Below are 14,208 nucleotides of genomic sequence, written 5' to 3'. Positions count from 1 at the left end.
AAACCACAGAGTCGGGGCAGCAAGAGCTGGAGAGTTGGGGCAGAGAGTGGCAAGCCAGAATTAATTATTTTTTTGTTGTGTGCCATCACGGAGTTACCAGAGGCGAAGTTCTTTCAGCAAGATGAAAGGAGTCGGCAACAACTCGCAAAACTTTCAGCCAGCCTGAAATGGCAGCTCTTCAGTGGGACCCAGCGAGAAATGACTCCTTGTCCCTCTGATCTCTGGCTGTGCTTCCCTATATGTGACGCTGGGCTTGACCATTGTGTACACTATTTTCTATTTACTACTGTTTGCCTTTATTTATTGGCAACTCTGGCTGCACAAGCACTTAAAAATCCTCTGGGCCTCTCTCAGAGCTGTGCTCTTTTCTTTTTACTTCAAGAACTTGGGCTCGATTGGGCACCTTTCCCATGTGGACTGCTTTTCTGGTATGGAGAGTGGGTTGTACACTGTCAGTCCAGAGAGACAGAGACGTGAGCAACTGGTCCCCAGCAATTGCTTCTTTGTTGATCAGCCAGCCCAGTCAGTGTTCCTAATTTTTTTAGTGAATCATTGCCTGCCCACATTTGCATGCACGGATTGGATCACGTTCGGGAAGGAAGGTTAGTGAATCGGGTTGGGGTCACAAGGGGGGTCGCTAAGTGGTTGGGATATGATCAGTGGGCTTAGTGAATCTAGCCCATAGTAGTTATTTCTGTTCCCTAGTGCAATAGGCTGCACTCTGGACCACAATAAGTGGCTTTTCCCCCTATGGCAGTCCAGAGTCAATCTTTTCCTGCTTGAGAAACCTCTGAGTCTGCTCCTAATTAGTGACTTTGTGAGCAGGATTCTTACGGAATAATTTAAAAACAGCACTATTCAAAGAGAGAGAAAAATATTTCCTTACATTGATGGCCAATGCACACAGCTGGTACTGCTCTAATGTGATGATTTCATGGTAACAAGGCTCCTGTGCTAACTTCACAATAGCACTACTCGCAGCCAACCTCAAACGTGACATATCAGGTTTACTGAAAAAGAAACAGCAGATGGGTCAACTGAAGCAAGAAAGATCTGCACATTGTTACTTTATCATCACACAATATGAAAAAAATCAAACAGAATTCAAAGTCTACTATAAATTTACTTAAATATTGTAGATTGAATTGCCAAATCTGACAGATGCCTAATGACAGACTATTATAAACTTTTGACATGGTAAAAATAAAGCATAACAGATTGTACTTGACAATCACCTGATTAAATGCCACTCTATTGAACTATATCAATGCTAACATGATAGCCATGCTTTAAAATATGTTTGAAATTTGCATCAAAATTTTATATAGAAACTGGCTTGTACTATCAACAAATCAATACTTCTTCACCAAGATAAATCTTGTCACAATTTGTTACTTATTTCTATGAAGTTTTCTAGCAAATCTCTTTCTAATGGTAATACTATCAGTTATAGCTCAACCACAAAAATAATGGGAAAGCTTATCAAAAATGACAAAAAGAAAATGGCTCTGCTCGCCAAGAACATCGGTTAAGCCGACTACCTTCTGAAACTGCACAATTTGGAACCTGCATTACCATCAGAACACAGCTGGCAGACCTGAATCTATGACCAATTTGTCAACTCTGCATTTGCACAAAACAAGAATATAGGCATCACCCAAATACATTAACTGTACTTTATATACTTTATAATGGGATTTCAATATCAGATACAATTTCTTCCTACAAGGGTTAAATTAAAAGTAATGCCTTCACCTTCTTAACTTGACAGAATTCAAATCTAAAAGCTTTTATTTCTAGACAGCATGTGAGGAACCATCTTGCACAAACATTGTAATTGCTGAGAATAACATTTCTGTGCAATGTCAAGTGTATCAGCAATTTCTATTCGAGTGATCCTCTGATTATATTTGACCAGCTCATCAACCTGTTGTGTGAGACTCGTCTGTTGCCATTATGGGTCATCAACTTCCTTCTGGTCACACAAATCAACTCTTCCCAGTCCATAATCTTTACATTGTTTGGCCTATTGATGTACAGTAGTATTCACACAATAACATTGTCAATACCATAAACAACCTGCGTGCAGAAATGAAATTCAATTGGAGGGACTCAAGTAATCAGAAATTCTATCATGGCGCATTGCTTAAATCATATCAATAAGTGCTCACTGAAAGCTTCCATTTCACGAGCAATAAAAACTGCATCTTCACATAGACACTTCTCACCAAATGAAGTGGAAAAAGAGATTCCAAAAAACATGTAGCATGTCAGTGCTGCCATCTGTATAAGGTAAACATAATACTTTTCATTCATCCCCCATTTTTTTACTAAGAACAGGACATGTGTAGATATATCAAAACTGGGGTATGAGCATACTCAAGTTTCTCACCTCATCTATGGATAACTCTACTAAGTTGTCAGTGTATATCTTAGACTCTGTTCTCCCCATTTGTGAGAGTTCTGTGTGCATAGTGTAACAGTTGGGTGCCAGATTTCTGCAGCTTACCAAAAAGGCATGCTGCAGACTTCACTTCTTACCAACATGTGACCAGCTGGGTCTGAAATGAATTTGGCTGATATAATGAGCATGTGATCTTGCACAACAGTCTGATTCCTGACCTTGTGGCAGAGTTTGCTAATTCATGATCATATGATCTGCAAAGGATGTCGTCGCTCTTCTTGGACATTCTCAAACTTTTCTGAAGCTTCTGGGATGTTCTGTGACCATCCTCAAGCTTCCAGAATAATATATTGAGCAACAGAGAGAGGGATATAGTTTTTCCCCTTTATATAAGCCAAGCAGTACATCAGACAGACTAACGGACTGCTATAGCTATGACATCAGACTTGAAGGATGCCACCGTGTTCATCTGGAACTGCCTACTGCCCGCTGTCAGCAACACCTCTCCCAGAGACCTTGCTGCCAAAATGGTAAACCAATCTCTGTTATTCTTTGGGGATAATAACAATAGCCTAGTTTGTGGCTTAGTGAGTAATGTTGTCTGTTTGCTCTATTAGGTAAATAAGCAATAAGAGCTCTTCTGTCTTCCCTGATACATATAACTCTAATTTGCTTATGTGTGAATGCTAATCTGTACTGTAAGTAAAAGCTTCAATCTAATATAATAAAATGATAGGCCGCGCATGCGCACTAAAAAAACGTGTTCCCTGGTCCGTCGCGAAAACACGAGTGCGCATGCGTGGGTTTTACATCACCACCTGCTCTCCGATCGATCTGTGCTCCTCCTGCACCATGGCACGCCAGGCATGTCCGCCGCCGGCCTCGAGCTCCTGGGGGCCGGCGGCGCAACAGCCGCCCGGCCGGTGCTGAGGCCCCGCCTCCCGCTTCCGCTCTACACGGCGGTGCCAGACCCGGCCCTACAAAACGGTGAGGCCCTGTCTTCCGAAGAAGCCATGGTTCGGCCCAGCCCGTTGAGAGGGAGAGCGGCGCTGGCACAAGGGAGGGGGGGGGACACACGAGGGCTCTGCCGCCAGCTCACCTCAGCTGCTCCGTCTCTGCCGGGGCTAATAGTAGCAGCCCCCGAAGCTCCTCACCAGCGTGTCCCGCCCCCTCGAGAAGGGTTGAAAAGCTGGCCTCACATGCTCTACAATCAACTGCCGCTCGCAGTGTCCAGAAGCGGTGATGGTGGTGCTACTGCTGGTGACACTGCTCCCGCTGCTGTGCGCGAGCAACGCACCGGAGCTGGACCCAGCATGTCGGCAGCGGCTCGACGAGATGGCGAATGGCAGCGGCTGACAGGAGGAGACAGAGGGGAGATGCTTGATTGATGGGAGATAGATAGAAGGGATATGTTGGGACTGTTGGGGGGGATAGAGAAAGGGGAGATTCTGGTCTGGTGGGGGGGAGAGGAAGGGAGGCCTACTACTGGGCAGGGGGAGCAAGAAGAGGTGCTGATGAACTGGGGGGGAAAGGAAGGGAGGCCTACTGCTGGACAGGGGGATCAGGAAGAGGTGCTGATGGACAGGGGGGAAAGGAAGGGAGGACTACTGCTGGACAGGGGGAGCAGGAAGAGGTGCTGATGGACAGGGGGGGAAAGGAAGGGAGGCCTACTGCTGGACAGGGGGAGCAGGAAGAGGTGCAGATGGACAGGGGGGAAAGGAAGGGAGGACTACTGCTGGACAGGGGGAGCAGGAAGAGGTGCTGATGGACAGGGGGGGAAAAGGAAGGGAGGCCTACTGCTGGACAGGGGGAGCAGGAAGAGGTGCTCATGGACAGAGGGGAGGTAAAACAAAAGAAGAAGGGCTGCTGCTGGATAAGGGGAGCAGTGAAGGAGTGACTGGGGAGCAGGGAAGAAGTCCTGCTGGACAGGGGGAGCAGGGAAGAGGGACAGGGGGAGCAGGTAAGGAGTGCTGCTGGACAGGGGGAGGTAAAAGGAAGGGAGAAGGCCTACGGCTGGACAGGTGGAACAGGCAAGGGGTGATGGTTGACAGCCGAGGAAAGAGAGGGAAAGACAGACATACATATATTCTAGCACCCGTTAATGTAACGGGCTTAAAGACTAGTTTTTTTATAATACACCAAGCCTGATTTATTTGCTAAAGGCACAGGGTTTGGATTTAGATTTCATAGTGAATACAGATAAATAATCTAGAGTTCCACCATAATATAAGTCTGCATTTCAATGTTCTGGCTAGGCCATGTGATTGGACCCCATTGCTATACCCTAAATCACCCACATATGGAGGTTCCACCAAGATTTTAGATAAGATAAGGCTTCAGAAACTTGATAAGATAAACTCCTTATTCAATCCTTTGCTTTTTGGGTACGAGTAAACTTTTCTGTTAGAAGCATAGGCTGTGTTAATATAACTAGTTCATAACAAAAATTTATTTCTATACCACAATACCATTAAGTTCTATGCGGTTTACAAAATAGAATAAAAAGACTGCATATATGCAGTTGAATATAATACATCAATTTCCTAAAAATCTTGCAAACAAATATGTTTTCAATTGTCTCCTAAAATGCTGATAAGAACAAGAAGTCGTTATTAGAGAATTCAGATCTTTATCCCATAATAAAACTTGAAACAACAAAGGACGATGATGTTTTTTTATATTGACAGCCTTTAACTAAAGGCAAGGTAAATACAGCATATATGCATTGAGGGTGATTTGAATTTACAAATGTGAACAAATCCATGAGATAGTTAGGTGCAAGGCCAAACAATACCTATAACAAATACAACCAAATTTAAAATTCACACGAACCTCAACTGGCAACCAATTCATGAAAAAAGGAGCGACATTATCAAACTTTTTTAGCTCATCTCCAAGTACCTTATCCATGTTTACAAAACACAGGGAACATATTTTGTTAACAATTCTGCTTTGGCAGTATTCCCAGAATGAAAGACTCAGAGAGGCATGGCTTTCTGTTTCCTAGCAATAAGCCAGAAGAGAGTGTTTTAAAACCAAGTGTATTATTTTATAAATGCTTGCACTGCTCATAAGACTGCTCCACACTAATGTAATCACTGGTGGAGAATCCTATTGACCTAGAATTAACTACTAAATACTAATAAGCTTGTAAGATATATACTTTTCAAGCAAGGCACAGAGTTTTAAAGTTTGTTTCTGTTCTGTACACTTTAATAGATTCTGTTAGCAACACACTATCCATGATAGATTTCCTTTAATCTTCTACATGCAGAGATAGAGACTCTTAACTCTTTCTTAGACTGTAGAATACAGATTTTAATCTCAAAATTAATTATATGCTATGAATAATCCCTTAGCCCATAGAAGTAGCCCCATAGGTAGACTGGTACATGCAAAGAAAGGATACAGTTAACACTGTATGGACATACTAGGAGTACAGTTGCTAACTGATTAAGAGTTCTCTGTGTGGGGATAGATTAAATAAGTTATTTAAAATGTACCTTACGTGTATATGGTCCCAGGAGAGGGACATAGAGATGGCGGATGTTTCTGTTGATATCTTTGGGAGATTTAATTATAAATTTGCTGCATCAGCATGTGGGGACAGTCCCCTGGAGTCGTCTTTGGGTCATCTAGAAAGGAGTATAGACAAGGAGAGTGTCAGAGTAGGGAATATTCCTTCACTAGATAAATTGGTAGAGGCTGTGGTAGAGAACAAGAAGAGACAGATTTTCACACAAGTGTTTGCAGATCTCGGAGCTCTCCGACGGGCATGCACAGAAAATGAGGTCTAAGGGAGCAAAGTGAAGAACTTGTTGCTAAGGAAACAGCCCTGGATAACCTCACGAGGGAATTAAATGAGATCAGGCAAGCCAGAGATAATTTGATAGGGCAGAACCAGTCCTTAGAAGGAAAATGTATGGAGTTCTAGCTGGATCATGATAGCTGGAAAAAAGAATCAATAGGAGCAACAGAAAAGGGAACTAAGTTGGAACACTTTTTCATTTATAGATCACCAACCTGATCTCAAAATATGAGACTATTAAGCAGGAGTATGAGGCCTTCAAGGCTGAGCAGACAGCTAGGAATTATTATGCTAGGAATTATTTAAAAAGGGATGGCTAACAAGACTAAGAATGTTATAATGCACCTGTAGTGCTCCATGGTGCGACCTCATCTGGAGTATTGCAGTCAATTCTGGTCTCCTTATCTCAAGAAAGATATAGCGGCACTAGAAAAGGTTCAAAGAAAAGTGACCAAGATGATACAGGGGATGGAACTCCTCTAGTATGATGAAAGACTAAAAAGATTAGGGTTCTTCAGCTTGGAAAAGAGACGGCTGAGGGGAGATATGATTGAAGTCTACAAAATCCTGAGTGGAGTAGAATGGGTACAAGTGGATCAATTTTTCACTCCGTCAAAATTTACAAAGACATGGGGACACTCGAAGTTACAGGGAAATATTTTAAAATCATTAGGATGAAATTATTTTTCACTCAGAGAATAGTTAAGCTCTGGAACACATTGCTAGAGATTGTGGTAAGAGCGGATAGCATTGCTGGTTTTAAGAAAGGTTTGGACAATTTCCTGGAGGAAAAATCCATCGTCTGTTATTGAAAAAGACATAGGGGAAGCCACTGCTTGCCCTGTATCAGAAGCATGGAATGTTACTACTCCTTGGGTTTTAACCAGGTATTAGTGACCTAGATTGGCCACCGTGAGAACGGACTACTGGGCTTGATGGATCATTGGTCTGCTCCAGTAAGGCTGCTCTTATGTAATGCATACAGGAGCCAAACATTTCCCTGGAAGACAGGGCAGATGAGGCAGAGGCCCATGTAGAGGCACAGCGAAGGCACCTGTATGATACACAACAGAGGTTTTCTCTAGTGGAACAGTAACAGCTCTCCTAGGGGGAACCTGAAGGAACCATTTGTCTAAAGAAATATGGACACAGTATCTTCTGGTTCAAGGAGAGAATAAGAGCTTGCTTCAGAAAAATGCCCCATGGAAGTCAAACTGCACTCTTACAACATAAGCTTGAAGGCCTGCGAGCTGAGCTCGCCACCACGAAATAGCACAAGACATGAAACAACCTACATTTGATATACCACAGGAGCAGGTACAAACTCTTCAACAGTAATGAACATGCAGGCTGGGGTTGCTAGGACGCAGTTGGGTTATGCAGAAATAACCAACAAAACCAGCAGGTAATACTGGAACTGCAGGATAAAATGGCAGCACTTGAGGTACAGATGGCTCGCTCTCGTTTCATGTCAGCATTCAAACATTTGGACACCCACTTGGCTGACAGCTTCTGCATACCCAGCTGCTCGCGGATTATGCATCCAACACATTCCCTGGATATCTGTATTGTCTCAGCAATTGTTTTAGTCAACATTCACTGATCTGCCAAAATCAGGTCATGGTTTATGCACTGAAACCCCAACGGCATCAAACATCCATCGTTTTGCCAGCCTTGTGAGCAGGTGCATTCTCTTATAAAAAGAAAACTCCTTTCTGCAACTTCTCTCTCCTTTTTTCTCTCAAGGCCTCCTTTAATCAGTATAGAAAATTACAGTAGTATTCTGCATTAACTGTTTCGCCCCTTGGAAGATAGTCATCACAACACCTTCTTGATTCCAAAGAACTGTAGCCATGACCTTTCCAGCTAACTTTTGGGTCTTGAATTTCCTTGGCCTTGGAAAACCTGAGCACTGCCATTGCATGGACTGCTGTTTTGTCTTAGAATCACATTGGTGTAACCATGTTTCATCAACACTAGTCATTCCAAAAAGTTATCACTAGCTTGCTTAAAATGCTGTAAAATCAACTTGGAAGTGTCCACTCGATGTTGTTTTCTTGTCAGCATTCAAACATTTGGGCACCTATTTGACTGACAGCTTCTGCATACCCAGCTGCTCTTAGATTATACACCCAACACATTCCCTGGATATCTGTAGTGTCTCAGCAATTGTTTTAGCCGATATTCGCTGATCTGCCAAAATCAGATCATGAACACAGACAACAATTTCACGAGTTGATACCAATTGAGGCCTCCCAGACCTTGCTGCAACTTCAGTCTTGAAATCTCCACACTGGAAGTTTACACAACACTTCTTCACTGTAGAGTATAATGGGCATTTCTCACTCAATGTTTGCATCATATATGCATGGATTTCCTTTGGAATTTTCTTCTGCAGTAATAAGAGTAATAATTGTGGAATTCCACAATTGAAAATGCCACACTTTTTGTTGGCATGGGTCCATCAATGATTTGAAATAATGTCAACACATGAGATTACAATTCTGCAAATTGGCACTTTGTAAAATAACACTTTTCACTACAGTGGCAAAATAACGCTCACAATTTAGGAAGTTGGTGGGGATGAGAACTTTTCAGCACTGTGTGCCTGATCACACCGAGTCTGGAAACACTCCCAGACCTTTGCATAAACTGCTACAGTAGAGTGCTTCTTCGCTCTTAGCAGAGTGGCTATGATCAAGTTTCAAGTTTATTGATTTTTAATATACCGACCATCAATGGGTATCTAGCCGGTTTACAATAATATGCTAAAATAGAAATAAAAGCAATACTTGTTAAAAGTAATGTTTATAGAAAGGGAGGGAAGTGTTCATTGAGGACATAGACAAGACGGACTTGAAAGTGAGGATTAAAAAGGAGGAAAGGGGTAAAGTTACATTATTCGAGATAAAAATAAAGAAAAAAAAGTTGAAAGGAAATGGAGGGAAAAGGATAAAACATTGGGAATGGGATCGCTTCTTGAAAGCGGTTGGTGGATTTGAAGATGAGAAGGTTCAAGAGCAGTTAAATGCATCTTGAAATAAGAACGTTTTTAAATTTGTCTTAAATTTATCGATTAGTTTTTCATGACGAAGTTGAGATGGCAGAGCGTTCCATAAAGCTGGAGCTACTACTGAGAAATTGGATTTCCTGGTATATAAGAATTCCTTTATGGAGGGGATAGAAAGTAAGTTCTGGTCAGCTGATCTGAGAGTCCGTGAAGGGCGAAAAGGGAGGAGGAGCTTATCGAGAAAAGAGGGTTGATGGGAAAGTTTAATTTTGAAGATCAACATAACGGTTTTGTAGGTAATACGATGTGTAATGGGGAGCCAGTGAGCTTCTTTCAGAAGAAGAGTGACATGATCGTATTTCCCTAACTTATATATAAGTTTTATTGCCGCGTTTTGAATAAGCTGTAGATATCATAATTCTTTTTGAAGAATTCCGTTGTAAAGAGAATTGCAGTAGTTAAGATGAGAAATAACTAAAGAATGAACTAGGGTTGTGATTCCTTCAGTGTCAAGAATAAAAGTTAGAGAACGTATAAGCCGAAGCTTATAAAAACAGGTTTTTACCACTGAGCTGATATGGTCATGAAAAGATAAATCTTTATCTATAATTACCCCAAGTAATTTTATTTTTGTTTCCATTTTTACAGGGTGAGATCTAATGAAGATCTTTCCTATTATTGTTTCAATGTTTTTGATTGGAAAAAGTAAGCCACATGATTTATTGAGGTTAAGAGAAAGTTTATTTGCGTGAAGCCAGTCGCTTATTTTGTCTAATTTATTATTGATTATTTGTATTTCAGAGATATTTGAAGTGTCAACGGGGTGAAGTAGTTGAATGACATCCGCGTAAGCGAAGATTGTGAACCCAATTGATTGGGCTAGGATGAGAAGAGGTGCCAGAAAAATGTTAAATAGCAAGGGAGAGAGAATGGAGCCTTGTGGGATGTCGTAAGTTTGAGCTATAGATGGTGAGGTTTCCTCCTTCGAGTGAACCTTGAAACTACGTTCATTAAAGTATGAAGTAATCCATAAAAGAGCTGAACTTGTAAGGCCGTAGTCTGAGTCAGTCGATGAGGAGAGAGTAGTCAGCATTATCAAATGCTGCAGACAAGTCTAGGGAAATAAGAAGAACAGATTTCTGGTGATCAAGGAAATAATATATAGTTGAGATAAGACCTTGTAAAGATAATTCAGTGGAGTAGGAGGAACGAAAGCCAGTTTGATGTGGATGAAGGGCGTGAGTTTTGTCAATAAATTCAGCAAGTTAATTGTGAATGATTTTCTCTGTCAGTTTAGAGATAAGAAGAAGATTGGAGATAGGACGGAAATTTACTGGCAAGGATGAGTCTAAGTTCTGGGTTTTTAATTTTGGAAAGACAAGAGCTGATTTCCAAGCTTTAGGAACGTAACTGTCGGAAATACTTTTAGTTACCATTTCTAAGAGAAATGGTCCGAAGAAGGAGAAGAATTTTTTGAGAATCAAAGGGGGAATGCTCTCTGTTGGATTGTTAGGTGTATTTATAGATTGTAAAACTGAGAATGTTGGCTATAGATGGAGGCTTGAAGTTAGAACAAGTACTAAATGGTAGGTGAACTGAATCGTCTGGGGTATCTTGAGGTGAGGTATGGATGGGTAGTCCAAAGTGGGGTACAATATCCTTAATTTTTGTATCAAAAAAGAGTGCAAGTTCTGAAGATGGTTGTATAGATGGAGGTGATGATTTCTTATTGGAGTAGGGAGATAGTGATTGAGCTATACTGAAAAGTGCTGAGGAGTTTTGAGCAGTAGTGATGTATTTAGAATAATATTCTTTTTTGGCTTGTTGAATAGCAATTTTGTAATGAGTGGCCTTTTCCTTAAATAAGAGGAGAGAAGTATTTGATCGAGTTTTGCGCCATTTATGCTCAGTGGAGCAGAGTTGTTGATGAAGGAGGGTAAGTTTGTCGTTATACCAAGGTTTCCTTTTTGATTCAGGTTTTAGTGATCTTTTATGGGGGGGGGGGGGCAAGAAGGTACATTAGGGATTTTGCTGAAGTATCCCAGAGGGAGAATTGTTCTTCTATTGTGAGGTTAATGAAGTCTTGTAATTTCAGTTTAAAAGAGTTCTGAATGGCAGAAAGTGTAATTTTGTTGGTATTTCTGGTAATATAGGTGTTTTGTTGAGAAGAGAATGAGTGAGAGAGAGAGTTTAATTGACAATTAATGAGAACATGATCAGACCGAGGATGAGTTTGAAAGTTTTGAAAGAGATGGCTAATGGTAATCGAGCTAAAGATCATGTCAATGGTATGTTTGGCAGAGTGGGTAGGCATGGAAAATAGTGGGGTGAGAGATAGATCAGAAATTAGAGTAAGAAATTCTACTGTATTATGGTGATTAGGGAGGTTAAAGTGTATGTTGAAGTCTCCAAGAATGATGGGATTGGGGTAGGAAATATTGAAATCCGAAATAGTAGAAATAAGAGCAGTTAGAGAAGATTTTGTAACTGGTGGGGGGGAAGATAAGTCAACTGGAAATTAAGAGGTAAGTTTTTTATAGAGAACTGAAGAGTTTCTACCGGGTAGTTATAGCATAAAGTGGAAGAATCAGAATGTAAGGAAATTGTACTATGATAGATCACTGCAAGGCCTCCTCCCTTTTTGTTTGAGCGAGGTTGGAATTTCACTTTGTAATTATTGGGACAGGCTTGGGTCAAGTAGGCCTTTTCCCTCTGAGTTAGCCAGATCTCAGTTAGTCATAAAATATGGAAATTGTATTGAATTAAATCATGAATTAAATGATGTTTATTTTTAATGGAACGCACGTTTACAAGACCTATATTAATATTGGATGAGTATTGTGGAGATGAAAGAGGAGGAGTAAGAACTGAAGAAATAGGAATAGAGGTACAACATCTAGGTTGGTTTTTTGTGAAGATTCGAGGGAGGGTTCGAGAGAGGGGTCAGCAGCCCCATATAACTGGGACAGCGGCCATGGGTTGAATGTTGTAATTTAGAAAGGGGGAGGATGAGAGAGTAGTAAGATGTAAAGAAACTGGGATTAAGAAGCCATAGATAAAGGAGATAATTAAGAACAGAAGTGGGAATTTACCTGTGAATTGATCATGTCAGAATAGCCTTTGCATGCTAACTCCATGCGCTCAAGAGCGATCTAGATCCTCTATGGCCACAGGGCCTTGAGATAGAAGGCCTGAATGACAATAGAGCCCAAAACTCTTGCTCCACTGAAGGCACACCAGATATGCTTACCACGGCTGCTTCAGCCAGTCCAGGGCAACTAGGATCACCTGACATAGTGGGACCTTATTCTATGGAGGACTCTTCTCATCATTGGCCATGGAAGGAACATATATAGAAGTTCTGCCCGAGGCCAAGGCTGAACCAGAGAATCCAGACCTTGGCTTCTGGGCTCATATCTTTGACTAAAGAAACGAGCTGTCTTCCTGTTACTGGGTGATGTCATAAGATTGAACGTGGGGCATCTCCAACACTTTAGTATGTTGTCAAAGGCCTCCTAAGATAAAGACCGTTCACCGGGATCCAATATCTGTTGACACAAGCCAGAATGCACTAAACTCACTGTGTGTTTAATGATCATTGCTAAACCAGTTTGAACTGGTTAAGCATCGAAGTAACTTACCAACTGATGCACACATTGGCTCATCGCAGACTTTTCTGTATGTCCGTTGCAGCCTCCGCTATGCATATGAGCTCATTAGTATTAAAATGAGATTTTTAATATTAAAACAAGCACTTTGACTAATGCCCTAACATCGCTCAGGGATGCACAAAATCTAGCGCCAACTTTTAATAACCCAAAATTACCAACTATATATGAATGTGTTAAAGGCACATTTTATGCAAGTCCCCTCTTGTCTCTGCCACGGACCTCTCCCGTGAAGATCAGCAGCAGGGATGCCCATTCCCTCCTGCATCAGAAACATACACCCACACCCCCCCTGAAAATCGTCAGCAGGAGAAATGCCCACTCTCTCCTGCCTCGGCCACCCAGACCCCCTCATGTTCCTGATTCCCTTCCCTCATGTAGATCTTGGCAACAGACCCCCCCACACACACACTCCAGATCCCCTCCCCATGAAGATCCCAGCCACCCAGATCCCCGCACACATTTGCTCCACCCCCGTACCTTATAGAGAAAACAGCAGGAAGGATGCACAGTCCCTCCTGCATCAGGGGCTCCTGGGACTATAGATGCCTCAGCCAAACAGGGCTTAGGCCCCTCCTGGTGCAACCCAGGATGTACCAGGAAAAGGGAAGGCCCACCATTTTGAAGAGGTGGGCCTGCCAGCAGGAAGGACTAAACATCCTTCTTGCTGTCTTCTGTATAAGGTACGGGTCAGGTTTTGGGGTGTGGGGGAGTCAGGATGGCTGAGGCAGGAGGGAATGGGCATCCCTCATCACAACGATCTTTTTTTTTTTTTTTTTAAGATCAGCCTGATTGCTGATTTCCAGCTTTGCGGTACCATTCCCGATTACAGGAAGGAATTTATTAGGAGGTAGAATTGATTCAATGAAGGCGTCTTTTGTGGCTATCAGGAGATTCAGCGGGCATGGGTCAAGGATGTATCCAGAAGGTCATAGTGTGGTGATTATTTTTGTTAGGTGATCATGAAATGTCGGTTCAAAGTGATCAAGGTTCTCGGTTCCAGGTTCTCTCATGGAGTGGGTAGGTGGTCATAATGGGCATTTGCTGGGTTTTGAGATGTCGAATCAAGATTTGTGCGTATGTGGTCTATTTTTTCTTCTAAGTAGACAGAGAGAGTTTCACTGTCTAGGTCGGCTTCCAGGTGTTTTTGGTTTCCTTGCGAGACCATGAGCACGTTTTTTTTCTCAGTGTAAAGTTTTGTTTTGCTTTTTTGCATTATTGGATGGATAGTTTGTACTCATCTAGCAGTTTTTTCCAGCAGGTTTTGTCCTTTTTGTCTTCAAATTTGCACCAGTTTCTTTCAGCTTTTCTTAGCTCT

The 14,208-nt window shown here is 41.9% G+C and overlaps 1 protein-coding gene across 4 annotated transcripts in view; it reads right to left on the bottom strand.

Moving 5' to 3' along the window:
• Nucleotides 1–14,208, bottom strand: part of PDS5B (PDS5 cohesin associated factor B) — a 376,109-nt gene that overhangs the window by 124,229 nt on the left and 237,672 nt on the right. For 3 of the 4 annotated variants that reach the window (XR_004539863.1, XM_033948529.1, XM_033948531.1), the window contains exon 24: nt 887–1,010. Coding sequence is in view for 3 of the 4 variants with exons in the window: in XM_033948529.1 (XP_033804420.1) it covers nt 887–1,010 (124 nt within the window). In the remaining variant the exon portion in view is untranslated. Of the gene's footprint in view, nt 1–886; nt 1,011–5,908; nt 6,040–14,208 lie in introns of those variants that run through there. The other variant, XM_033948532.1, reaches the window with a different exon arrangement.

The sequence above is a fragment of the Geotrypetes seraphini genome, chromosome 6 (genome assembly GCF_902459505.1).
Source record: "Geotrypetes seraphini chromosome 6, aGeoSer1.1, whole genome shotgun sequence".
Lineage (NCBI taxonomy): Eukaryota > Metazoa > Chordata > Amphibia > Gymnophiona > Dermophiidae > Geotrypetes > Geotrypetes seraphini.
This window is presented reverse-complemented; position numbering and strand designations above follow the sequence as displayed.